Source organism: Panthera onca, chromosome F2, assembly GCF_046562875.1.
Source record: "Panthera onca isolate mPanOnc1 chromosome F2, mPanOnc1 haplotype 2, whole genome shotgun sequence".
Classification (NCBI taxonomy): Eukaryota; Metazoa; Chordata; class Mammalia; order Carnivora; family Felidae; genus Panthera; species Panthera onca.
This window is the reverse complement of record NC_138356.1, coordinates 74,421,690-74,447,100: the sequence shown is the minus strand read 5'-3', so window position 1 is coordinate 74,447,100 and position 25,411 is coordinate 74,421,690. Positions and strand designations below refer to the sequence as shown.

General features: G+C 52.5%; 1 protein-coding gene across 2 annotated transcripts in view; it reads right to left on the bottom strand.

Annotated features, from left to right (window-relative positions):
• TG (thyroglobulin) overlaps positions 1 to 25,411 on the bottom strand; it is a 254,995-nt gene that overhangs the window by 228,910 nt on the left and 674 nt on the right. For both annotated transcript variants that reach the window (XM_078441635.2, XM_078441636.2), the window contains exons 2-11: positions 24,387 to 24,495; positions 23,167 to 23,264; positions 21,921 to 22,124; positions 20,629 to 20,788; positions 12,779 to 12,885; positions 12,167 to 12,310; positions 11,540 to 11,725; positions 6,728 to 7,825; positions 5,711 to 6,298; positions 1,135 to 1,374 (exon numbers count right to left, since the gene is read on the bottom strand). In XM_078441635.2, coding sequence (XP_078297761.2) covers positions 1,135 to 1,374; positions 5,711 to 6,298; positions 6,728 to 7,825; positions 11,540 to 11,725; positions 12,167 to 12,310; positions 12,779 to 12,885; positions 20,629 to 20,788; positions 21,921 to 22,124; positions 23,167 to 23,264; positions 24,387 to 24,495 — 2,934 coding nt within the window. The remainder of the gene's footprint in view (positions 1 to 1,134; positions 1,375 to 5,710; positions 6,299 to 6,727; positions 7,826 to 11,539; positions 11,726 to 12,166; positions 12,311 to 12,778; positions 12,886 to 20,628; positions 20,789 to 21,920; positions 22,125 to 23,166; positions 23,265 to 24,386; positions 24,496 to 25,411) is intronic.

The following is a 25,411-nucleotide window of genomic DNA, read 5'->3' as shown; positions in this document are numbered from 1 at the left end:
CACTTGGGCGAGTCCCACTGGGGTGCGGAGAACAAAAACACCTGAGCCCCCGTCCCCAGGGGGCAGCAGACATCCCTGAAGGGAGAAGCAGGGGGGCCCTGGCCTGCAGGATGGGGGACTCTCGTCTCGGCACAGATGTCATCACGGGGAGCACGGCTTTGCTGTGGTGCGACCCGAACCCAGAAAATCCCAGGTGGGGAATGTGCTGAGATCTTCTGACCGGGAGCAGGGAGCCCAGGATGCTGGGAGGACAGGAACCTTCTGCCCCTGCCCAGTTGGGGTGGGGTCAGAGAGAGACCTGGGGGAGCCGTCGGACCCTCCCTCCAGTGAGGCTGCGGGCGGTGGAGGAAGGGCAGGGGGTCCGGGACCAGCCAGACGCAGGCTCTGGGCACCAGGGATCGGCTGGGCAGGGGACAGAGGCTCACGGTCCAAACCATCCAGGCTCCGCGGGTTGTGAGCTGGGTCAGCTGGGGCAGGTGAACTTGGGCCTGAGAAGCACCCCGGATGGTGACTGCAGCGCTGTTCTCATAGAAGCGCTGGAGCATGACATGCAAAGGGCCGGCCGTCTACTCAGCACAGGCAGCGCCCGGCCAGGGGTGGGTTTCAAGTAATGTTGAGCCGCCATCACGGGCTAGAGCGCTGTCGGCCCTCCGATCGTATCTCTGTCACATGCAGGCAGTAAGCCCTGCTCTCTGGAGCCCCCATCAGATTTAGCTGAGACCACAGGTGGAAGGTGCCCGAAACCCACTCGTTTCTTGGTAATAAATGTTCCTCTCCTTTGTCCCCAGTGGAAGTGGAGGGAAGCTTCGGAACAGGCCACGAGCATTTCGGGTGGGGGCCCCTCACGTTCTAGCAAGTACGTGTGGCTGCCTGCTGGGCTGTGGGCACCATCTGCAGTATGCGGCATGGGGACCCGCGCCCAAGTGGCTGTGCCGGCGGATTCGGGAATACAGTGGAGAGGGGTGCACCGTTCTAGCTTTGCCTGGGACACAAACCCACCTTGCCTTTTCTTTCCCAGGGACCCACCAGCCTGGGAAAACAAAGGCCAAAGTTCTGAGGACTGAAGAGCCACGAACTCAAGCCCTTCCTTCCCCAACGAGATGGCCCAAGAAGCCAGAAGCACAGGAAACTCACTGGACTGAGCTGCCAGACGAATGGCGTAATCGCCCCCGCTCAGAAACTTCTCTGAGAAGGTGGCCCTGGAGGGAGAGAGCTGAGGAAGGGAGAGCTCCTCATCAGTCAGCAGGATTCCTTTGGCTGCTAGGAAACTCTCCCCCAGAGGGAACCAGGAACTGTTGGAAGCCAAGACGATGTCTTCTGTTTCCTTAATGAACTGCAGGACACGAGACTTCACCTCCTCACAAGAGCCAGGACCTAGGGGAATAAAGACATCATGGCTGAATGCTTTGACCCCCCCCCCCAGAGGCGCGTGTGCATACACGCATGCACACATTTCTGCCCTAGCTGTTTCCTTCACCCAGCTCTTTTTACGGCCTGGAATGTTCCTTGTGTTTCGTTTCACTCAACATTTATGGAGAACCTACTATGTAAGAAGGTGAGCAATAGCTAATGTCTACTCCACACCAGCCATTGTACTAAGCACATGTACACAGATGGTCCAATTTAATCTATACAACAGCCCAATAAGATACTATTCTTATCTGTGTGTTAGAGATGAGAAACTGAGGCATGGAGAAGTCATATCACTTAAACTTAAAGTCACGTAGGCTCCATCCTAGCTAGCAAGTAGTTGATTCAGATTTCTCATCTAGTCAGTATAATTCTAGAACCAGAGATCTGGACTAGCTGCCTCCTATGGAAGGATGCACAGGGATGGATGGATGGGTGGATGGATGGATGGAGTAGATAAATGGATGGATGGATGGATGGATGGATGGATGGATGGATGGATGAGGGAGTAAATGGATGGGTGGATGGATGGATGGATGGATGGATGGATTTCAAAGGTTGAAAGGAGGCATTATAGGTCAGTAGAGAGATACTCTTTTAAAGAGAAAAGAGCATGGCTCTCACAGACTTCTGGATTCAAATGTCAGCTTGATCACTTATCAGCTGTGTAATTTTGGATGATGTACTTAACTTTTCTGAGCTTCAGCCTTGTGATCTGTGAAAAGGGGATGATTGGGGAATCTCCCTCAGAGGGTCTTTAAATTATTCTATGAGGTGCTGCATCTGAAATACTCGGCATAGTGTCTGGCCCATGTTGTCCTTGAAATTGTCACTATTAACAAAAACCACACTGGCCATATTTATTTCAACAACTCCCATTTGAAAATCTACGCTTGCTATCCATTTCTTCCGAAAAAGTATGAATATTCTGTAACTGGATATATGACTGTTTTTTTTTTTTCTTTTTGACACGTAAGACCTTTTAAAATCTGGCCCAAATGTACCTGTAGCTTCTCCCATCACTCCCTCCCAAGTCCCCTCCCTTCCTAACACACTGACCTACCCCCACCACCCCATTCCCAACAAAGCGGACCCTTTTCAGCGGCCCTAACCTCGAACATGCTATTTCCCCCGTCAGGAAGGGCCCGGCCCCCTTTTTAAGCTGGGCAAACATCCTTCGCAATCCAGAAGCTGAGGCCATGCCAATCTTTACCCAGTTTCCCAGCCAGGGAGTTAGCTCCAGTCTCTGGGCATCCTCCATGACATGGTGACATGTCAGTTTCCCCCGACCGGTTCCTGAGCCCCTCAGAGTAGACACCACACCTTTCTCATGACTGTCTTCCCATCATACAGCACAGTGTATACAGCAGTTGTCCATAATTGCATATTGAATAAAGAGAGCGAAATTCCAAAGCGTCCGGAGATTATAACTATGGACAGGACCTGACCTCATGCCCCTGGAGGCAGGTGTCATCCCCCCTGCTTACGGTCACTGGTCACTGGCTACTGGTCACTGTATTACTCACCGTCCGTTGTACTAATACAGCTATCTATGAAGGACTTTCTATGTACCAGACCTGGCACTTCACATCGATTGCCTTGTACGATTCTCACAACGACCTTGGAGGTAGTTATCCATCCTAACTCAAATTCACAGATGAAACCAACAGTGTGACTGTGGCCACAAGGGGTAGGTAGTGGAAACAGGGCTCAAGACTCTGGTAGAACTAGCACCCTGGCCTCGAGACCAGTCCTTCCTCGGGCTTTAGGGAGCATCGGAGCCCCCTGGGGGCTTGTAGAGACGCAGGCATAGATTCAGCAGGTGGGGTCAAAGATTCCAAATTTCTCACAGCTCCCCGAAGTGATGTTAATGCTACTGAACCACACCTGGGATATCAAGGCTCGGAGCCCATGGTCGCCACACCCTTTTAATACGCCCTATCAACAAGAGTTTGAACATGTGCCCCCAAAATGCGTATTTCTCTATTTGTAAAGCGAAATACACATACAACTGTATTAATACACTAGGTACATTTTTCTTCAGCTGTTCATAACATGTAATTGCAAAACCAAAAATAGGACTTTAGAAGGAAAAGAACCAACACGGCATACGGGTGGACGTTCTGTTCTAATCTTTGCTTCCCGGCGGTTTATCTCGTATCTTGGTCTACCCTCCACACCTCTTGGGACTCATTGCAAAGGCCAGCATATTCTCAGCCCAGTTTTGATGCTTTGCCCAGCACTCAGGCCAAGGTGAGCAAACCTAGCTACTAACGTTACAAGGTGCTTTTGGCCTCAGCAATCGGGCACAAACATTGGATGCAAAGAGGACTAAATTTATGAAGCATCTGAAATTATAGGAATGTACCTGTATAGGCGTGACCATTGGTATAGAGACTCTCAAAATCTGAGTAAGACTTTTTATACAATAGGCATGCCGACATCTGTGTGTGACTTGGGAGGGGTCAGCCTGTTGCTGGGACCTGACACTTCAGTGGAGAATCCCAGTCGTGGAGGGCAGGGGCGGGCGGGGGGAGGGGGGGGGGGTCCTCCCAGGTGTTCGAACAGGATACTCCTGGTGTCGCCACGTGTTGCTATGATCCAACATCCTAAAAACCCACTTTCTGCTCAAGCCTACGCTCTGGCTAATGTCAACATCGTCTGATTAATTTCAGCGTTAGCCAGAAAGGCGTGGACGATGTTGAACATTGCAAAGAATGGATTGAGAGATGTCTTTGGGCTTGAACAGCTGTACTGTTACCTGTAATACCTAGCAACTGCTGGCTAGAGAGGTTCTCATTTGATAATAACAGTGCTGAATCCGTCTTGTTCTTTCCAGCTGCTGGTGTGGCCACTTGGTAATGAGCCATTTGAAGTTCGGACAGAGTCAGCCTCATTTTGCATCTGCCTCATACACCACAGCTTTCCTCTAGGTCCACCTGCCACACAGCCGAACTTACAGACCTCCTTCAGCTGTTCTCCAATTAGTCCTATAACGAAACCCCTCAAGTGAAGTAAAGGCACCTCGTGAGGTCTGGAGGACCTAGCAGTGTCTTTGTAAGGAGCATCATAATCCGTGTTGGTCAATCCAATGGCAGTGCACCTAATTTAGGAGAGATTACTCAAGTGTTAGCCATAGTGGGCAAGAGCCAGGTCATACCCATGTGACAGGCTTCATCGGTCCTGAGATCATGCTTTGCACACAGACGGCATCCAATTAAAATCTGAGGCACTGATTTAAATAATTGATCATATGAACATTAAAAATGAGCTACATTGGGGTGCCTCAGTGGCTCAGTCGGTTGAGCGTCCGACTTCGGCTCAGGTCACAATCTCACGGTTCCTGAGTTTGAGCCCCGCGTCGGGCTCTGTGCTGATGGCTCAGAGCCTGGAGCCTGCTTCAGATTCCGTGTCTCCCTCACTCTCTGCCCCTCCCCCACTCATGCTCTGTGTCTCTGTGTCTCTCAAAAATAAATAAATGTAAAACAAAAATTTTTAAATAAAAATAAAAATGAACTGCATTGGGGCGCCTGGGTGGCTCAGTCGGTTAAGCGTCAGACTTTCGGCTCAGGTCGTGATCTCACAGCTCGCGAGTTCAAACCCTGCGTCAGGCTCTGCACTGACAGCTCAGAACCTGAAGCCTGCTTTGGATTCTTCGTCTCCCTCTTTCTCTGCCCCTCCCCTGCTCATGCTCTGTTTCTCTCTCTCTCAAAAATAAATAAACGTTTTAAAAACATGAACTACATTAACTTCGCCAACACCCAACTGTGTGGATGTGGGGAAGTCACTTCTTTTCTACGAGCGCTGGCGTTCTGGTCTGAACGTTCGCATCCCCCCTCTCCCCCAAATGTATTGTATTGAAGCCCTAACCCCTAAAGCGATGGTACTTGGAGGTGGGACCCTTGGGAGGTGATTAGGTTTCAAAGAGGTCATGAGGGTGGGGCCCTCTGGATGGGATTAGTGTCTTCATAAAAAGAGCACTTTCTCTCTGCCATGTGAATACACAGTTCCTTCTGTAATGCAGGAAGACAGCTCTCAGCAGGAACGGAATCGGCCAGCACCTTGATCTTGGACTTCCACCCCCCCCAGAGCTATGGGAAATGCCTGTTGGCTAAGCCTCCTAGTCTACGGTACTCTTGCAGCAGCCCGAGCCGACTAATGCATCCGGGTGCCTCGAGCACTGAAGGGACATATACCTGTCCGTATCTGAACTCCACTGCAGCTCAGACACTCAGTACACGCCTACCAGACATCTTTTTTATAAAGGCACAAACTCAGCTCTCCACGGGGTGTAACTCACATGCTGGGACCTTGCTTGGCTCTGTCCGGGTGCTTTCCAGTTCTTGACCAGCCTCATTCACACACCAGCAGCTCCGCAGGTCAAGGTGTGCCTGAGGAGTGCTGAAGTCTGAGTAGGGCCCTGGGTATCGGCTGAGCTGGCCATTCAGGATCTGCCAAAAGACGTAGGGGTCCAGGAGGATGTTCCCTCCAGGCTGGGTCAGGTTCCCTTCCATCACTGCCAGCGGGACGTCTGGGAAAGAAGGGTATCTCGCCAGCCCTGGGAAGATGCCCTGTTGGCCGGCCTCATACAGACTCTGAATAAAGAGACGAAAGCTTCTGGAAGCTGCTTCTTTATAGCTCATGATCTTCATGAGCAGCTCGGCAGGGGTCAGCTCCTGGCCACCGTTGTTCTGAGCTGCCCATCGTTCGTACCACTCGAAGGCCTGCTCTGGGGGCCCATCGCATTGCACGGGCCTCCACTGCCCACCGGTGCCGCACTGCGGGATGTAGATGCTGGCGAAGGCGGGCAGCAGGCTGGAGTCAGAGCCCAGCGCTCGCACCGTGCGCAGAAAGGCCTGCTCGGCCTGTAACTGACAGGCGGTGGGGCCTGGGAGGAACAAGGAGGAGGTATGTCAGCTAAAGAAGTGCGGGGAGCCCACGAGGCCAAGATGCAAACCCCTGACGGTCCAAGCCCCATCTGAAACCTTATACGGCCACAGAAATCCCATCAGCCTCAAATCTGTAAATAACATCTAGACAGAGTGCATCCCCGTCGCTGAAACGGCACTGTCGAGGCTGTTGTCTGCTCTGCAGAAACCTATGGGGCAGCCCCTAAAAAGCCAAACGAGTCTCCCTATTCAATCCCGGGAACGGTTAACAGTATCGACCCGCTTCTGGATAATCTTTACGTTAAGTGGCAGTTTTCGCCGCTGCAGAAGCTGGGGCTTACGCGACAACAGAATTCACTTTTTCCGTACTGCGCTGAGTCGGGGCCCCACGAATCGGGGTTTGCGGACTGAATACGCAACAGACTCACATTGCTTGGGTTCTCCAAGTACGCTTCGAGTTCCAGGAATAGGCTGACCCTCAGGGTCAACGCAGTAACACTCAGAGCCGAAGCACTGGACAGGGAGGAAGTGCCCCTCGCTGGTGCAAGAAGGGACCAACAGGCTGGACCCCGCGGGCTGGCTGCCCTCGAGGGTTTGCATGCGGGCCCTCTGCTTCTCACACTCTGTGGGGCACCGGGGGCGTCCGCCTCTAACCCTGGAGCCAGAAAGTTCTTTGCCCCGGGAATCCACACACCAGCACTGCCCGGCAAAGCACTGCACATCCTCGTAGCCTCCTTCCGCCGAGCACAGTGGGACGAAAAGGCTGCCCGGCGTCTGCCCGCAGCCCTGGGAGCTGAGCACCGTTTCCATCACGTCACCTAAGTCCTTCGCTATGTCTTCTGGCACAGAAATGGCATGCTGCAAGAAGAGAGGGAATTCTGGAAGCTCCAGGAGAGACGCAAGGAAGGTCAGGGCGTTCTGGTTCTCTTGTAAGTTGATCTCAAAGCCAAAGCTGCCCACCGTCGGCCTGTTCCTAGCAGCTCCCTTCACAGAGGCTTCGGGGGGTTCTGCGGCAGGATTTGAATCCAGTCCCAAGGAGAGAGCCTTGGCAGCTAGGTAGGTCCCTCCGTTCTGGAAGCCCGGGAGACCAAACTGCTGGAAAAATTGACTGAAGTTAAATGTGCCTTTTGTGCCAAGGGCTCCAGACAAGTTGAACTGGCCAACATTCACCAAAAATTTCCCTCCAAAGAGGTTTTGCTGGAGTCGCTTTGGGTCCACGGTAAACTGAAGGGCAAGGCGAGCCAGCTCTCGGGAGGGAAAAATCGCTCCAATGGCTTCTCTGAGGAGAGTTTCTGAGGCAGAAAACTGTTTACCCTGCCCTTCTCCCATCGGGTGGAGAATCCCAGAGTCCACAAAGAGCTCCTTCACCAAGGGCGGGCAGGATGTGGCGAATCTGGCTACTCTCTGGGAGACGGGTCTTCCCTCAGGAGCCAAGAACAAGCCGTGCTGGCTGAAATAGCCCGAGGGCCCAAAGTGTAGTCTGGACAGGGCCTGCCTCCTCTCAGAGGCGCAGGATTGGTCTTCAGCTGCACAAGACAGAGCAAACGGGAGAAATGGTTTTAACATCAACAAGTTCTCCTGAGACAACCCCCCAGATCCTTCTCGAAGTAAGATGGCCAACAGTTCAATCAAGAACGCCTACGTTTTGTACCTCTTTCTTCCCTGCCTTTTTATTCATTTTTTCTTTCCCCCAAGCAGTGTCTGTGGCGGCCGTTTGGGGGAATGAATGTTCCAGTTGACGTGACTTCCCTTCCCACCTTTCGCGGGAGGGTGACCCCCTTGTGAGGCAAGGCTCGTCGGTGCCCGCCCACTTTCGGAAAAGCTGACCAAATGCATGCACCAAATGTACTGGGCTGAATGGTGTCCTCCCTTCCTCCTCAAGCCCAATGTTCACGTCCACTGAGAACCTCAGAACATGACATCATTTGAAAGTAGGGTCTTTGCCGGTGCTGTCGGTTAAAATGAGGTCACACTGAACCGGGGCGAGCCCTAACTCCAATGACGGATGTCCTCATAAGACGGCCATGTGAAGATGGGGGCGGAATGCCAAAAGAATGCCAAAAAGAATACCAAAAGCCAAAGAAAGCCAAGGTCGCTGGAAGCCCCTGGAAACTGGACAGAACAAAGATGGATCCTTCTCTAGAGCTTTCAGAGAGAGCCTAGCCCTGCTAACACCTCAGTTATGGATGTCTGGCCTCCAGACTGGGAGGGGATAAATTTCTATCGGATTAAGCCACCGAGTTTGTGGTCATTTGTGACGGCAGCCCTCGGGAACTCACACACCAACAAATTCCTATTTGTTTTCATTTTTATTTTTTTAAACATATTTTTAATGTTTACTTATTTTTGAGAGATAAGAGAGACAGAGTGTGAGTGGGAGAGGGGTAGAGAGAGAGGGAGACACAGAATCCGAAGCAGGCTCCAGGCTCCGAGCTGTCAGCACGGAGCCCGTCGCGGGGCTCGAACCCACCACCGGCGAGATCATGACCCGAGTTGAAGTCGGTCGCTTAACCGACTGAGCCACCCAGGAACCCTATTTCCCATTTGTTTTTAATGAAAAAAATTTTTTTCCAGCATTCTCTTGTTGGAATTTTTAATTAATGGACTTTAATGCTTCATTATTTGCTCTCCGTGCGGCTGCCTAGTCCCTCCTTGTGGGTAGGCTTGTCTAGGCTAACTAATTGATAGTCTCTTTGAAGATAAGAACCATACTTTAAATGCCATTAGTATTTCCTATAATAAGAAACATTTCCTAGGTTGTAATATCTAATATTATAACATACTATAGGAAATATATTTTCCATAATATAATAAATATAGTAATGTCTGTGCAGCAAAACACTTAGCACATTTTTCTAGCCTTCCTGATCTTTCCTTGAAATTATTAATTAAAGGGTGATCAACTCAGTCAACTCCATGCCTGGTCAGGTCATTCCGTCTGAATATTCTAGCGGACAGTAATCACATTAAGAAAAAAGACCTTCAATTCAAATTCCAAGGGTCTCCGTCACACGGGTGGAATGAACTAGGCTCCACGTTTCTCCGTAAAACCATAAATCTCAGCAGTCCTTCTCAACCACCCACCCACCCACCCACCGCCAACTTAATTCTTTTCCTTCGGCTCACGCGGATGCCAAAAAGGAAGTCAGCCAATTTCCCTCTGTCACCAGGCAACAGAGAAAGAACTGGAACTTGCGGTCGGAGAGAGAAAACATACTGGCAACATCAGAACCCGTAACACATTCCTCAACCAGGCACGGCCTCCTTGAATGGAAGGTATTACCGGAAGGTATGGAAGAAATAAAGTTCACTGCTGTGCTTTTTCTGTTTCTACGTGGAGAGTATATCCCTTCCGTTCATTTGTTATGTCGTGTTACCAGGGCAAAAAGAAAAAAATGCACATCTCAGTTCCACGTGGCATTCGTTTCCACGGAAATAGGACTGATACGCCAGGGAGGAAAACATAAAAATATATGATGCACGCGTTTGGTAGCATTCTGGTTTTCATTTGGAAAACCATAGTTCTTTGTGTCCACCTGGAAACTGGAGGGCACCATACTCTCTAGGTTTTAAGACACCGACAATGTAATCATAAATACCCTCAGGGCAGCGCTTGGAATTTTTCTTCGTCTAGATTCTCACGCTTAGCAGACTGAGTACGACCAAACACCGAGCAGAGTACTGAAAATGTGAAGCTGAAGAAATCAGTGACTTAACAGGAATTATTGAATGAACATGAATGCTCACCTGTGTCAAGGCTATAAAAAGACCTGCCCTCCTCCTTCACTGAGACCTTGTGGGATCCATCCAGCTCACCCAAGTGGGAAGCCTACGAGCGCTCCTGGATTTCTCCATCCCCCCTCACCCCTAACTCCCTTCAGGGTCTCAGTGGTAAAATGGAATGGCCTCACTGGAGGGACTTGTGACATTTCTCAAGTCCACACCCTTCTCCCCAGACCACTGCTGCTACTTAATGTTGGTCCCTGTACCAGGTTGAATCGGGTCTCCTCAAAATGCACATCCTTCCTGGAAACCTCAGAACGTGACCTTATTCGGAAATAGGGTCATTGGAGACATAATTAGTTAAGGCGAGGTCACACTAGGGTAGAGCGGGCTCTTAAGTTTATATTACCAGTGTCGTCGTAGGAAGAGGGGAAGAGACACAGAGGCAGACGCAGAGGGAAGACAGCCATGTGACGACAGAGGCAGAATTTGGGGCCACGTTGCCACAAACTAAGGAATGCCAAAGATTGTCGGCAACTATCGCAAGCCAGGAAAAAGGCCAGGAAGGATTCTGCCCTGGAGCCTTCAGAGAGGGAACGTGAGCCTGGTGACACTTTGACTTTGGACTTCTAGGCTCCAGAACTATTGTTCTAAGCCCCTGAATTTGCGCTCATTCGTCACAGCGGCTCCAGGAAAGTAATATAGTCCCCTTATCTCTCTTCAGGACATTGCAATGACCTTCAAATTGGCCCCGTGGCCTGCAGTCTAACACCGATTTCAAGCTCTCCTTCAAAGTGCCCGGGTGGTCTTTCTTACACACAGAACCCACCATGGAACTCTGCAGCGTAAAACCCCTCAACGTCACCACCTGGCCTCCAGGAAGAAGTCCCCAAGCCTTTGCTTCGGTACGAAAGACCTCACCGTCTCATCCCCGCCATTTTCCCCCAGTCCTGTAGTGCAGAGCCCCACCCTGACCACACCCAGCAATTTATTTCTCTACTCTTCTTGAAGATTTGGTGCCCAGTACCAGAGCAATGCCCATCATTTAAGTCCTTGTACTTCCCTGCTCTATAGATAGAGAACACCTCTCCTTACTTTCCTCCTTCAGAAAACGTCGTTATCTTAGAAGACTCTAACCAAGCATCACCTCTTCCATGAAGCCTTCCCGAATGTCTCCTCTTCATACGCTTTCACAAGCTCGAATTGACCCTACCCTGCTTTGCGCTGCTTCTCTCGTGGCACAAGTAAACAAAATTCTGTTTTTCCTTCACCTGTGAGGCCCCACAATATCCCCTGGGCTCGCTGAGGAAGAACAGACCACGTCTGACACAGGATGAGAAACACGTCGGAAGTTAATGGCGGTAAGTGGGTTTTCCACCGTGGTGGGCTCGAAGGGCCTCTGGGTACGCTCAGGAGGCAGCGGAACTCACGGGTTCTGGAGCGGCTGGTCTGGAGAAACAGTTAAAGTAATGCGACCCGACGGGAGCAAAAGAGGAGGCTGTCGAGAGGCAACCCACCACACGATGGCCGCTCCCCTTGCCGCCGAGTTCCGTGGATCTCCTCTCCTTGGGCGTCCACACACCAGCACGGCCCTGCCCGCTGGCACTGCACCGCCTCGTAGTCCCCGCTCCGGCGGCAGCTGGGAACGTAGGGGTGACCAAAGCTGGTCGCTGTGAACCGCTCCATTTCGCATTTTGTGGGGCCTAGGGCAGAGCCACGCGGGAAAAGGAGAGGACAGCGTGTGAACAGGGCTGTGGTCTTTCCAGCACGCACTCTGTGTGCTTTCACAACGTTGTAAATGCTCAGGGCGCCTGGGTGGCTTGGCCGGTTAAGCAGCCGACTCTTGATTCCGGCTCAGGTCGTGAGTTTGAGCCCCGCGCCCGGCTCTGCGCTCACAGCGCGGAGCCTGCTTGAGATTCTCTCTCCCCCTCTCTCTCTGCCCCTCCCCTGCTTGTGCGCACGCTCGCTCTCTCTCTCTCTCTCAAAATAAAGACATAAGCATTAAAAAAAAAAAAAAAACCCGCCCTGGTTTTAGATCCTTGCACCCACTTGGGCAAAACAGCCACAGAGACCACAGCGACTTTAAAACCCAGTGGTTTCTTCCAAGCAGAAACACGCACGTCTGCTGTCGGCTTATTACTTACATCGGAAGCGGCCAGAGATGAGGAGCTGAACCGCTAGGAACCGTCTCTGCAATATCCGGTACAGGGTGGTTTCAGTGAAGGTGGAAGCAAGGTCCAGGCCAGCAAAGACGGTGTCATAAATTTCGTCAAGCAACAGCTCGAGACCTGAGCAAAGGCAGAAGCGTTTCAAGGGACGGGTTCGTTCCGAAAGGCAAGTCCTGACTCTGCTGTTCAAACAGACCTCAGGAGGCCCAGAGCCTTCCTGGGCATCGTAGGCATTGGGTTTGATCAAGGTTTTGATAGTGTCCAGAGTCAAGGCTGCCCTGTACGGTTGTGCAGGTTGTTCACGGCACAAAGGAGCACTGCTAAGAGGAAAGCCATCCTGTCCTCCACTCTCCAGGTTGGGAGCTGCATCTGCCCAGAGCGGGGCGCCTCTTTCCAGTGCACACAGAGGCTCCATATGGGCCAGCAGCTGTGTTCAAGGCACCGGAGATGAGCATTTGCAAAGTGTGCGGCTTAGCCGGGGAGCAGCCAGACATTGCTCTTTCTGCTTGGCAGGTGATGATATTCAGGCTTTCGGGTTTGGGAGGTGCCTCTCACCCACCCCCCTCGGTTTGCCTGAGGTGCGCTTACCTGTCTCAGCCAGTTCCCGCCCTTGACTGTCAGCACAGTGACAATACCCAGACACTTCAGGGAACTTGTTCCGGAAGGCACTGAAGGTCACGAATGCATCTGGAAACCTAGGAGAGAAGGAGATGTCTGCTCCTTGCCTCATCAAATCCTCACGCGCGCCGCTCGCAGAACTAAATAAACGTGGCCTCATCTCATCTGGGGAGAAGGAATGTCTGCTTTTTTATCTCATGCCATTTGCTCTGTGTTTCTTGCAGGAAATGGGTTTCTTTTCTAAACCGGGTTTTCACCTGGCCCGAGCTCGGCTGGACAGATGAAAAACAAAGCTGTGCTCAGCTGTTACCTGCTCACTAGTCATTTCCCTCACATGTGGCATTTCACCAACTCACACCCACGCGTGTGTCTCACAGCGTCAGGCAGAAAACAGGTAATGAACGGCGTGTGACCGGAGCGTAATTTACTAGACTGTAACTCGAGGGACCAAAAGCCAAGTTGGCTTTACAGACATATGGTACATTGTGGATGATCTCACTGGGGGAGATCAAACAACTTCAGGGCCCTTGACGACTTTTCCAGGGCTCGAAAAGAAGCCAGATTCCACCCTAGGAAATTCTTAAGGACATTTCCCGCTCCGTAGTTGAGAAAAACAACACAGAATCAATATGACGCCACTACAAGGGCTATGCGTGCCTCTCCATGCGTGCGGGGAGAGTGTGCCCAAGCCACGTCTGACCCGGCAGTTTTCATAAGGAGCTAATTCGCTGGGTTCCCCATCCCGGAAGATGAAACTGAGGTGACATGAAACTTGATTAAAGAGTTCTTGCCGTGTGCAGTGATTAAGCAACCGGAGAGGCGCTTTTCATTGTTATGCGACATTGAGAGATTCGTTTCCGTGCCCTGTGGGGTTGGCACACCTACCTATGTCTGGAAATATATCCCCAAACAACGAGTCCGCGAAAGCGGCAGCTCTCTGCACAAACAGATCCGCTGCTGTGGGATCCGTTCCAGCAAAATACTGAAAACAAGCTCAGTGTCCAACGATAGGAAAAGGAAGAAGCAAATTATAGTAAATTTCCTAAATGGATGCACGCGTAACACTCCGTGAAGACGGCAGCTTGCAAAATGGCCTGTACGTCCACAACGACCTCAACGGAAATGAAGCAGCATTGGAAGGCAACAGGCAACCCAGGAATCGCTCAGAGCCTGAACGGGGGGCGTAGAAGGTACTAGCTAATTTGCATGGCAATGAATAGGCAACAAGCTTACAAGAGCACCGTAAGGTTATGGATTTTTTTTCTCCGTGCCATTGATCATTGTGTATCTACAAGCTAAATAAAAAGGGGTGATGTAGTAAGTGAATTATGCATAACAGAAACTAAAAACTCCCTTCACCCAGTCGTCACGGATTCGAGGTATATAATAAAAACAAAAAATGAATTGAAACCTGAGATAATTCATTCTCTCTCTTTTTTTGGCATTTATTTATTTTTGAAAGAGAGAGAGAGAGAGAGATGGAGTGCGAGCAGGGGAGGGGCAGAGAGCGAGGGAGAGACATAATCCAAAGCAATGTCCAGGCTCTGAGCTGGCAGCACAGAGCCCGACACGGGGCTCAAACCCACCAACCGCGAGAGCCGAAGTCGGATGCTTAACCCACTGAGCCACCCAGGTGTCCCTGGGGTAATTCAATTCTAAGAGAGGTGGCAGTAGTATAATAATCATTTCCATTCATTGCACACTATCTTGTAAAAGACAACCTGCCAAACGTTTACTACATATTGACTTGTTTGACCCACTTAACACTCCTAAAAGGCAGGTGGACTTTTTTTGTACCCATTTTAGAGGTTAAGAAAGTAAAGTATGTTGGCCACCATCTTGAAATAGCGGCGGGAGATAGACTGTAAACCCAGGTCTTACGCCCCACGTGATGCCTCTGTCTGCCAGTGGTGTTCTTCACTGGGTGTTGGCTGCACCTGGTTCCCATCGCACATTCTCAGAGGCACACGACTCTCTTGTGTTCGGACACTCTCCCCTGTGCCCCTTCCCAATAGCTAATAGATGTGGAACACACATGCGCGGGAGAACACAGGAATGGGCCACCTGGCTGGCCCCGGGTTCTGAACCCGTAACAACACGAGACACGGGAGGTTCCGGTCACTCTAGTCCCGCGTTCTGCCAGTTCACCCCAAAGGCCCTCTTCAGCGTCATGTCCCGGGGCCGGTGCCAGCAGAAGGAATTCTGAGCCTTCTTCATCCCACTACTTTGGGGGCAGAGTCCTCCTCCCTCGGTTTCCGGCCTTAGAAGCTACCCACTTCCCGGACCTCCATGTGCTATTTGCATGGACCTCACGGTCGCTGTCCCCACATCTTGCATACTGGAGATCACTGTGGCTTTAGCTGGAGGGCGTCCTCCCAGGAAACCCCCCTGCACCATCGCCTGTAACCCCCCCTTGCCAATTCTGCGTGCACTGAAAAGAGTTCAGAGCTCCGGCCTTGGCCTAGCCACATGTGGTCACTGCCGTTAACCACTACGAATGAAAATAATAACGGGGGGAACGTACTGGACGACCCAACACAGCACCAAGCACCCTCTTCACTCCTTCTCAGTCCTCACGACAACACTTACAAAGCTGCACTTTGCAAACGAGAACGCTGGCCCTCGGAGTGGTGAACAGACTGGTTTAAGATCACCCAGCCCAGACCCGGGGGTGGGCGTCCGCAGCTGGCGGGGAGGGGGGCTGCCTCTGAAACGGAGCCTGGTCCTCAGGGGACCCCGCCCCGCACCCAATGGGAAGTTCAAGCTCTGAATCTTCCTCGATCTCCTTAGTTCCCAAAGCCCGATTGGATACAATCCGATTTTTGTGGCTGATCTCTGAAACGGCACCACCGCCGTGAATTTTGGACTCTTCCCCCAGCGTAGCAGGTGACAGCGTAGAGGGTGGCTTCGTAGCTGCTTCCGCTATCGTCACTGGTGCTTTCTGGGCGGCCGGGACGGGAGGGCCTTGGCCATGCTTCCCACCTCCTGCTCGTTGGATTCCCAACCCTTCTCTGCCACCCCAGCAGAAGTCCGCCACTAACACTGAACCCGAGGTCCACGGGAAAGGGAGAAAGGTTCCATCCTCACACGTGGGCCAGCTAGGTTTGGAACCTGCTGTACGGCCAAAGAAGGCTCCAGAGGATGTGAGCCTTGAGTGGGATTGCAAAGCTAAGAACGATGAATTGACAGGGAGAGAATGGAGAACATGTCTACAAGGATCTTCAGCCCGTCTCCAACTTCCAAGTGGGGGCAGAGGACGACAGTGTGGGCGGAAGGATTAGCCGAGAGGCTGGTAGTCACCGGGGCAGCGGGGGGGCACAGGTCTGGAGGAGAATGTCGGAACCCAAGCATCTCCGTCACGGACACACCGTTCCTGAACGTGCCCTGCCCACTCCCCTTCTGGGCACGGGCCTAAGGAAACCGACTGTCCTGTCTGTCTCTGTCCGGTCAAGTCACGGAGGACCCTACGGCACACGGCATCACCCCCTTTGATGAGGATCCGAGAAAGCTTTGCCCATCTTCACTAGAAGAAAAAATTGTGTTCTTCTGAAAAACAGGCTTCCTTTTATCTGGCAGAAACCAAATAACTTAGACTGTTTTCTCTTGCTCTGGTTCTAAGGCTCCCAGACATAAGTAAGCAGCCGCTCATACCTGTGATAAGAATACTTTACAGAATGAACCGTATGTGCAACCTTTGCCTTGGCCCCTTCGTACGTTCTACCCTGATGTTGCCTTCCCTATGATTTCCTCTCTCTTCCTTTTCTCTCCTGTTCTGGGCGTGTCAGAAGAAAAGAGGAAGCGAAAATCAACACAGAACTTGAAAACCAAAAAAGACATATTTCACCTAGTGAAAAAGGATGTGCCCTTTCTGTTGAATAAAAAGGAACAGTTCAGAATGATCGTAAGAAAGTGTTCAAGGGAGAAAATTGTAGCGCGGGGGGGACAGGGTGGTAGGCCTGGTGCCCTCACGTGGTGGCCAGCCCAGAGTTGGAGAAATCACGGCTACGGTTCAGTGGAACACGAAACGTCAGGCCCTGGCAGGCGTCTGGTCCTGGTCGCATACAGAGCGGCCCCCGTGCCCTGGGCTCAGGTAGCTGATACCATGGCTCAGTCAGATTCTCCATGCCACCCCCAGACAGGCCCTCCAGAAACCTAGCCATCCCTTAACAAATTAGCAATTAGTTTGGCTTTCTCCTGTGCCCGAAGAGTGCCCCTTGAAGTAGGAGCTGTGACCCAGCACGGATGTCTCCGATGGTCAGTCTACCAGGACTTCTCCACATATTCCGGTAACGATGACCCTTGGCGACGCATTAAGATGTATCTGATCCTTCTCCCTGGGTTATCTGACTAGCGGGGGTTACATCCTTGGTAAGACTGGTTGCTAGGAAAATTTGAGTTTGCTTAGTCACTAAAGACCGGGCCTAAGAACAAAAACAAATTAACTGAATTTTAGCTCAGACCACGAAGGCCTTGGCAACGGCATCGGCTTTTAAGACCTTCACGTACAAAGCGTTTCCCTAGTTAGTGGTTGGACGAGGGCAATACGAAAGGCAGGGAAGAGTCGGGACACCTACCAAAGCTTACTCACCACCACACATGGCTTTTCTAAGTCACCAGCCGAATAGGTGTAGTGAGCCGTGGCCTTCCGGAGGCAAAGGACCTCCTCAAATGCACAGACACTGCAGCCACGTTCAAGTACAGGTCGTCACCCAGCACGTCTAAGAACCCACAGCAGGTTGGCAGATGAGCACCCCCCCCCCCCCCCAGGCTTCCAGCCTCCCCTCCAGGTCCCATGCCAGTAAGCCAACCAGTTCATGCCACATCTCCGCTGGAATTTCCCGAAGAAACCCTCTCAGACTCAATATTCCACGATCCCACTTGTGACTTTCCTTTTCCAAACTCATCCTGCACCATCCGTCTAGAAGCCAGACTTTGGTTTGATTCTTCCTCCCTCTCACCCTCCACCTTCAATGACTGCTGTGGATTCTATCCTGTGTAGTCTTCTCCCGCTGCCCTGTCTCCCCCACAGCCCCCCCCCCCCATCACGTGTTCTAATCCACACCTACATCGTCTCTCACCTGGACCAGTGCGGGAGCCTCCGGGCTCACAGAGCTCCCCCCACCAGCACCCACTTTGCTCTTCCCCAGCCAGTCCATTCTATCCTAAACTCAAGACATACCCAATCTCTGTCCCCAGGCTCAAAATTCTTGACGCAATGTTGGGGACATACTAATGCTAGAAAAATTACTCCTTGCTTATCTGAAATTCAAATAGAACTGGCCGTCCTTTATTTTATCAGCAGCCTTAGGTACTAAGTCTAGACTCTCTACACGGCCTCTGTGGCTCCTACCATCATGCACCATAGAGCGGCTGGGCCTGGCAACGCCCAGGTCAGCTTATCGAGAAATCCCTGAAATTGGCTGGGCTTCCAGTAACCGACCACCCAACCCTTCCCATGACCTTCCTAAGTCGGAATTCCCCCAGAGACATGCTTGCTTACATAAAGGAAAGGATCCCATTTCAGGAGTAAGTTTTTTTTGTTTGTCTGTCTGAAACAATGGATGCTTAGTCTTGTATTTTTGTATTTAACTCGACCGCCCTCTTGTGGAAGGAGCTATGAACCGTGCCTCAAGCTGGCACACAGGCTGATGAGAAGCACAGACTGCAGGCCTACTGTGCAGGGAAAGAGAGTTGAATCAAGGTTGTGTGGGAGAGTGAACAGAGCCAAACAGCTCTAGAACCCACTAATTATGCTTCCCAGGGGGAGCTCCTTAGCCTCTGTGTTTCAGATTCCTCATCCGTATGCTAGAGAACGTTAACCGTCCAATTATTTTTTGTAAATATTAAAGTAGGCAGAAGATTGTCCAGTTGCCTGTATATAGTAAGCACTCAGTTGAACTTGAACTGAGCACACACTGGTTTGCATCCGTGAGTATCAGTAAATCAGGCAGTTTGGAAATTCTTATGTGCACATGGGAAGACCGTTCTCTAAGCCTGGGAGGAAAAACACCCTAACCCACGTTTGCTAAAGCTGGGTGCTACATGAGCAATCATGATCATTGCGTAATAATTCACAATTGTCTCAGTGGTTTCAAAGACGAGGCCCCATCAGATCCTCACCATGACCTAGGGAGCAGGTGCTGTCTCCTTATCTCAGGTGGAGACACTGAGGCACAGAGACGCAGAGAGGGTAAATGATCAGGTCACTTTGCCAAGCAGTGGCAGAGTTAGAATGGGGGTCACAAAGGCAAATGCTACGGGCCCTGGCAGGTGATGCAGACGAAAGCAGGGAACAGGACACCTGGAGGGACCCAGAGCATTGGACCGTGTGTAATCAGTCCAAAAAGAACAGTTCAAGGCCAGCTTCTTGGTGTCACAGGAGGATTCAGGAATTCAGATTTTATGTATTAGGTGAAACATACAAAATTGCTGATGTTCAACTATTTTTACCTCCACAAGCAGAAATTCCATGGAGTTCACTTGAAATGTTCCAGTTTTTAAAATAATATGCAGTTCAAATAAGACTTCTCTATGGACAGTCCCTGTGCACAGGCCCCTAGCCTGTGACCCCTCCCAGCACAGCCCCTGGGGATCCTCTCTCTTGCAGAAGGAAAGAAACGGGCTGTTTTGGAAGCCAGCCACATCGAGGCTCAGGTTCTCTCGGAGAATTCCCAGCAGTTTTCACAGCCTAATATGCTTACTGCTTTTATTTAGGACGTTTCAATCATGTCTGCAGGTCTGTGCCGTCCTCATACAGTGATAAAGCAGCCATCTTGAATAACGAGAAACTATCCGATTATTTGGGCCAAGATCTATCCTGTATCTCCCTTTTTACGTTTGCTATTTAAATCCTTAAACTTATCTACAGGTCAGGGCGCCTGGGTGGCTCCCTCGGTTAAGCGTCCAACTTCGGCTCAGGTCAGGATCTCCCGGTTCGAGCCCCGTAGCGGGCTCTGCGCTGACAACTCAGAGCCTGGATCCTGCTTCAGATCCTGTGTCTCCCTCTCTCTCTGCCCCTCCCCCACTCACACTCGGTCTCTTTTTCTCTCTCTTTCTCAAAAATAAACATGAAAAAAATTTAAACTTATTTGACAGGTGCCTGTATACACACCATTTACAAAACTGTATAAATACGGTCATACCCATGCTTGCCACAGTGACATCTTTCTTTTTTCCTTTTCTGCCAAGTCCCTTCTCCCTCCTCCTGCTTCTCCGCAGCAACCTGACCCGGCCGATGGCCGTGGTAACCACCCCAGCGAGTGTGGATTCATACTGTCCTCTGTGCTCAGCCAGTCCTGGACAGACACTAGGGCTGTTGGGTCATCGTAAAGGCACATAAGAGGATGTTTGCTTACTTGTTTTCTAAAGGGAAAATCACACAAGCGCCTAGTACCTTTTACCATATTATCATAATACGTGCGGCAGCATCCCGTCCAAATCAACTGGTATAGTTCCAGTGCGTTCTGTGTTACGGCTGCATACGTGTTTCTGGGGGGTGCACATGTATGCAGCTCTCCACCCTGGGTTTCTCCGTCACTTTGTCCCCAGTTTTCCGCTACAGTGAAAAACAAGGCAGAAGACATCCCAGTACATATGTCTTCACCCTGGGGTCTTTTTATTTCCCTGGGCTGCCTGGGCGGGAGCGTCCACGTATTTCTAATTTGAACGGCTGTTGCCCACTTGCCTACTTAAAAATACTGTCGTCTTTCAGAGGTCCCCAGCAGCCTGTGCATGTGACAGCCCGCGCGCATGAGCTTTGGCAGGGGACAGGAAGAGATGGCCCGAGGGTGGGCCTCCCCCCAGAGGCCGGCTCCCCTTACCTGTTGTAGCTATGAACCAGGTCGAAGATCATCATGTCTGTGGTGTTGACAAACTTGCATTGGACCGGCAGGAAGCGCCCATCCGGAGAGCACTGAGGGGGTGACCTGTCTCCCACCCCGTGGAGGAGACGGCGGTTTCTTATCTCGCAGCTCCTGGGGCCTACGCATTCCAGAGGAAAAATTTTAAATTCTTAGGTATGAGGGGCGCCTGGGTGGCTCAGTCGGCTAAGCGTGGGCTCTGTGCTGACAGCTCAGAGCCCGGAGCCTGCTTCGGATTCGGTGTCTCCCGCTCTCTCTGCCCCTCCCCCTCTCGTGCTACCCTGTCCCTGTCTTTCCCAAAAATAGATATTAAAAAATAAATAGGGGCGCCTGGGTGGCGCAGTCGGTTAAGCGTCCGACTTCAGCCAGGTCACGATCTCGCGGTCCGTGAGTTCGAGCCCCGCGTCAGGCTCTGGGCTGATGGCCCGGAGCCTGGAGCCTGCTTCCGGTTCTGTGTCTCCCTCTCTCTCTGCCCCTCCCCCGTTCATGCTCTGTCTCTCTCTGTCCCAAAAATAAATAAAAAAAAAACGTTGAAAAAAAAAAATTTTTTTTTTAAATAAATAAATAGGGGCGTCTGGGTGACTCAGTCGGTAGGGCGTCCGATTTCGACTCAGGTCATGGTCTCACGGCTCCCGGGTTCGAGCCCTACATTGGGCTCTGTGCTGACAGCTCAGAGCCCGGAGACTGCTTCAGATTCGGTGTCTCCCGCTCTCTCTGCCCCTCCCCCTCTCGTGCTACCCTGTCCCCGTCTTTCCCAAAAATAGATATTAAAAAATAAATAAATAGGGGCGTCTGGGTGACTCAGTCGGTTGGGCGTCCGACTTCGGCTCAGGTCGTGATCTCGCCTTCATGGGTTCGAGCCCCACGTCGGGCTCTGTGCTGACAGCTCAGAGTCTGGAGCCTGCTTCGGATTCGGTGTCTCCCTCTCTCTGCCCCTCCCCTGCTCACACTCTGTCTCTCTCTCTCTCTCTCTCTCTCTCTCACTCAAAAATAAAATAAAAACATTTTTAATAAATAAATAAATGCATTCTTAGGGACAAGGAGGCACATTCACTTCTGCAGCCCGGACGCGCACGTTCATACCACATGCGTGGAAATATGAGCAGGGTACAGCCTTCCTAAAATGCTCCCATTTTCTGTACTGAGGCCCAGGTCCTCTGCCTTCTGGCCGGGAGGCCCGGCAAAGTCACGGTTACGTGTGGAAAGCCGGACGCGCTGGGCACGTGTGCAACGCTGGGGCCCCTGGCACTTACATCGCGTGGGCCTCCCCGGCTGGCGGGTCCCGTACACCTCCATCCCTTCTGCATCCACGCACCAGCACTGTCCCCGCCACGGGTCACACTGCACGGGCGCGTACTCCCCCGAATCCTGACACTGAGGGAGGTAGGATGTGGCCGTGCTGTTAACATAGCCTCTCAGCAGGATCTGCTGCCTCTGCAGCTGGCAGAAAGACAGACCTGAGGGTGCACAGAGCAGGGTCAGGGCTTCGGGCTCCCTCCCTGGACACGGGGACGCATCCTTCCCACCCACAACAACCCAGGGATCCTCAGAGAAGGCAGCCGGCTCAGGCCCAGCGCTCCGACTGTCCAACTTTATCCCGGGATTTCTCCCAGCAGCCTGTGGGCCAAGTGAGGGGGTGGGGGGGGGGGGGGCTCCACGGTGCCCTGTCAACCAGACACCCCACAGCCCGGGCGCTGCAGAGGGGAGGGGCGAATGCACTCCTGCCCACTCCTTCGCTGTGTGGGCCCGGGAGTCCCTGCAGCACCCCCGGCCTCCCTTCTCACCTCCAGGGTTGAGACACAACTGCCTTCCTCGGTGTCCGTGTGCATGTGGATTAGTGACCTTGACCATCACCACCCCCGCTGAATCCCTACTGTGTGCCCAGTGTTTTACACACGCTTTAAATCTGGTGAGGTGGAGCCTACGTTCCTGTCACAGACGAGGAACCCCAGCTCAGCGAGGGTAGGGGACCCGGCCAGGGTCATTCAGCCCGACAGCGCTGGGGAGCCAGCCTGCCCCCCCCCGCCAACCCCCAAGCCCGCAAGGCTGGCAGCAAACAACCAGCACCCAAAACGGAGCTTTCCTCCTTAAAGGAGACCTTTGGTTCCGGGCTCAATCACACATTTCAAGATGACCAGCTTGAAGTGAACTTTGTTTTAGGCTTAGCCGTGACATGCTTTACGGGGGCGGGGGCGAGGAGGGCTGCGTGTCTTCCACTATTCGCCATAATGATTATTTTAACCGTGAAGACTTCACCGAAGTCTCAAGTTTGAGACGCACCTGATGTGAGAAACACCAGGTGTATACGGCTTAATCCCGCTTCCAGGGGCCCCCAGTGTCCCCTGAGCTCAGTAGCTGACCGACTGTCCCACTGGATTCTCACTGCAGCCCTGCAGGAAGTAGGGCCTCGGGTGCGGGACCCCCAGCCTAACTGGAAGAGGAACATCCAGCAGCCAGAGGGAGACCCCCGTTCCCTCGGACGGCCCCTCACGCACTTACAGGCCACCGGCCGCCCGGGCTGCCTGCTTCCAGGCACCTCCTTGCCATCGGCGCCCACGCACCAGCAGGAGCCGCCGTCACCCTCGCACTGGACTGTCCTGCGGGCGGGAGAGAGACACCACACGCAGACAGAGTTACCGGGCCCCAAAGCCACAACCCGGCTTCCCTTCCTTCTCCCTTTCCCTTCTGTCAAGTTTCAATTCAATTAAATTAGGGAGAAACTGGGGCACCTGGCCTAGCTCAGTCGGTCAAGGGTCCCGCTTCGGCTCCGGCCACGATGTTACGGCGACATAAAGAGGGCTGGCAAAGGTGAGCCTTCCCGCACCTCCTGTGCCCCTCCACCCTTCCCAGAGGCCCAAGCGGGGAGCGGAGCAGAGGGTCTCTGTGCTCTTGCGAGGGGGGGGAAGAGTGCTGAGAACGCACAGGAAATGAAGGGAGGTGGGGATGCTTCCTGGGGGAGGGGGGTTCCCAGAACACAGTCCACAGACTCCCCGAGTCCAGCGTGACCACAATAGCAGGGAAAGTGAACATCCAAGCCCGCGTGAAGGATCCCCGTGCATTCTGGGGGGGGGGGGGGGCTGCTCAGATTACCACTCCACTCTACAGGGACAGGGTCCTGGATGCGAGTTCACGTTAGGGCAGCCCAAATCCCCTTCCAGAGAGGAGCTCTGGCTCCAGCTCTGACTTCTCAAGAGCACATGTGGGGAAGAGGAGCCAAAGCAGAAATCACTCCGCCCCCCCCCCCCACCTTTCATTACAGCAAATGGGCTGGGGCACCTGGGTGGCTCAGCAAGTCACGATCTCTGAGCTTGTGGGTTCGAGCCCCGCATCAGGCTCTGTGCGGACAGCTCAGAGCCTGGAGCCTGCTTCGGATTCTGCGTCTCCCTCTCTCTCTGCCCCTACTTCCCCTCTCTCTCAAAAATAAATAAACATTTTAAAAAATTAAAAAAAAAAAAAAAAGGAAATGGGCTGAAAGTTTGGGCAGGAAAAGAAGAGAAGTTCTTGGCCCTGGCTGGGATGAAACAGGGACCGGGCGCTCTGGGTCATATTATCCAGTCCATTAGCCTGGGGGAACCGAACCTAGAGGCGGGGCCCACCCACCTGACAGTGGCCACCTGTCACGTTTCGGGGTGGGGGGGAGGGGGGCTGGTGAGGGCTCAGTGCAGGGCCTTAAGGTCTCTTGGGGGCCCCAGGAGTGCACAGGGCTGGGGCAGCCTTACTGGTAGCTGCCGTCTTCTGTGCACTGAGGAACATAGTCTGCTCGCTTCAGAAACGCCCTCTCCCTCTGCAGCTCGCAGGGACGTAGAGGCTGGGCGTCCACCTGGTATTCTGGGAAAAGGGAAGCAGCTCATCAAGGAGGGGTGTGGATGGGATTCCAGTAGCAAAGATGGGGGGGGGGGTCCCTGCAGCACAGGTGCTCTCCTGGCCGTCATCAGCACTAATTACGTTCTGACTCGCAATGTTGTTTCCAAGTTCGCGATTCACACGTTTCCAAGTAGGACTTTAGCTCATTTAACCCTCAGCCTCCCCTGGGCTGGTGATACCTGCAGCTTCCCCACGTGGCACTAACACTGTGAAAGCCACCTGCTCGAGGTCACACAGCTGCAAAGAGAAGGGTTCAAAGCCGACCCTCAGACACCACGTTCCCCCGAGCCACGGTGTCCGAGCGCCAGAAAGATGGTGTTCTTGAATTTATCAAGCCGTTCCCTGTGGGCAGAGCCTCTCCCGGCCCAGGTCAGGAATGCAAATTAATCAGCAACCCCCATGGGTCAGGCGTCCTTTGAGAACGCATGTGACATGCAGGCACGCACTTGGAGATCACGACCGCGTCGGGAGGTTAGTGTCCCTGTCTTCCTTTTGCAAAGAGAGAAGGGAAGCTGACACTTATCCAAAGTCCCACAGCAAGTGGCCAACCTCTGCTCACTATTTCACCGCCTCTATTTCGCTGCACAGGTGGATGTGGTTTTTGGTTTGCTGTGGTTTTTCTTCACTACCTGCCGATGACTTCTCAAACGCCTCACGTGGATGACCTCGGCCCGAGACCGCCAAGGGAATAAAACCAGGTATCAACGCCAAAACTCACTAACAGGATCGGGTGGGCTGAGCTCAAACTGAATTGGGAAGATCTGATTTCCCACCTCCTCTCCCACCAGTCGCTGGCTCCGTGCCCTCAAGGTAACTTAGTCCGACTCTCAAAACCACTGTCTCTTCATCGGAAAACCGTCCGCAGGACACGTGGGGACTA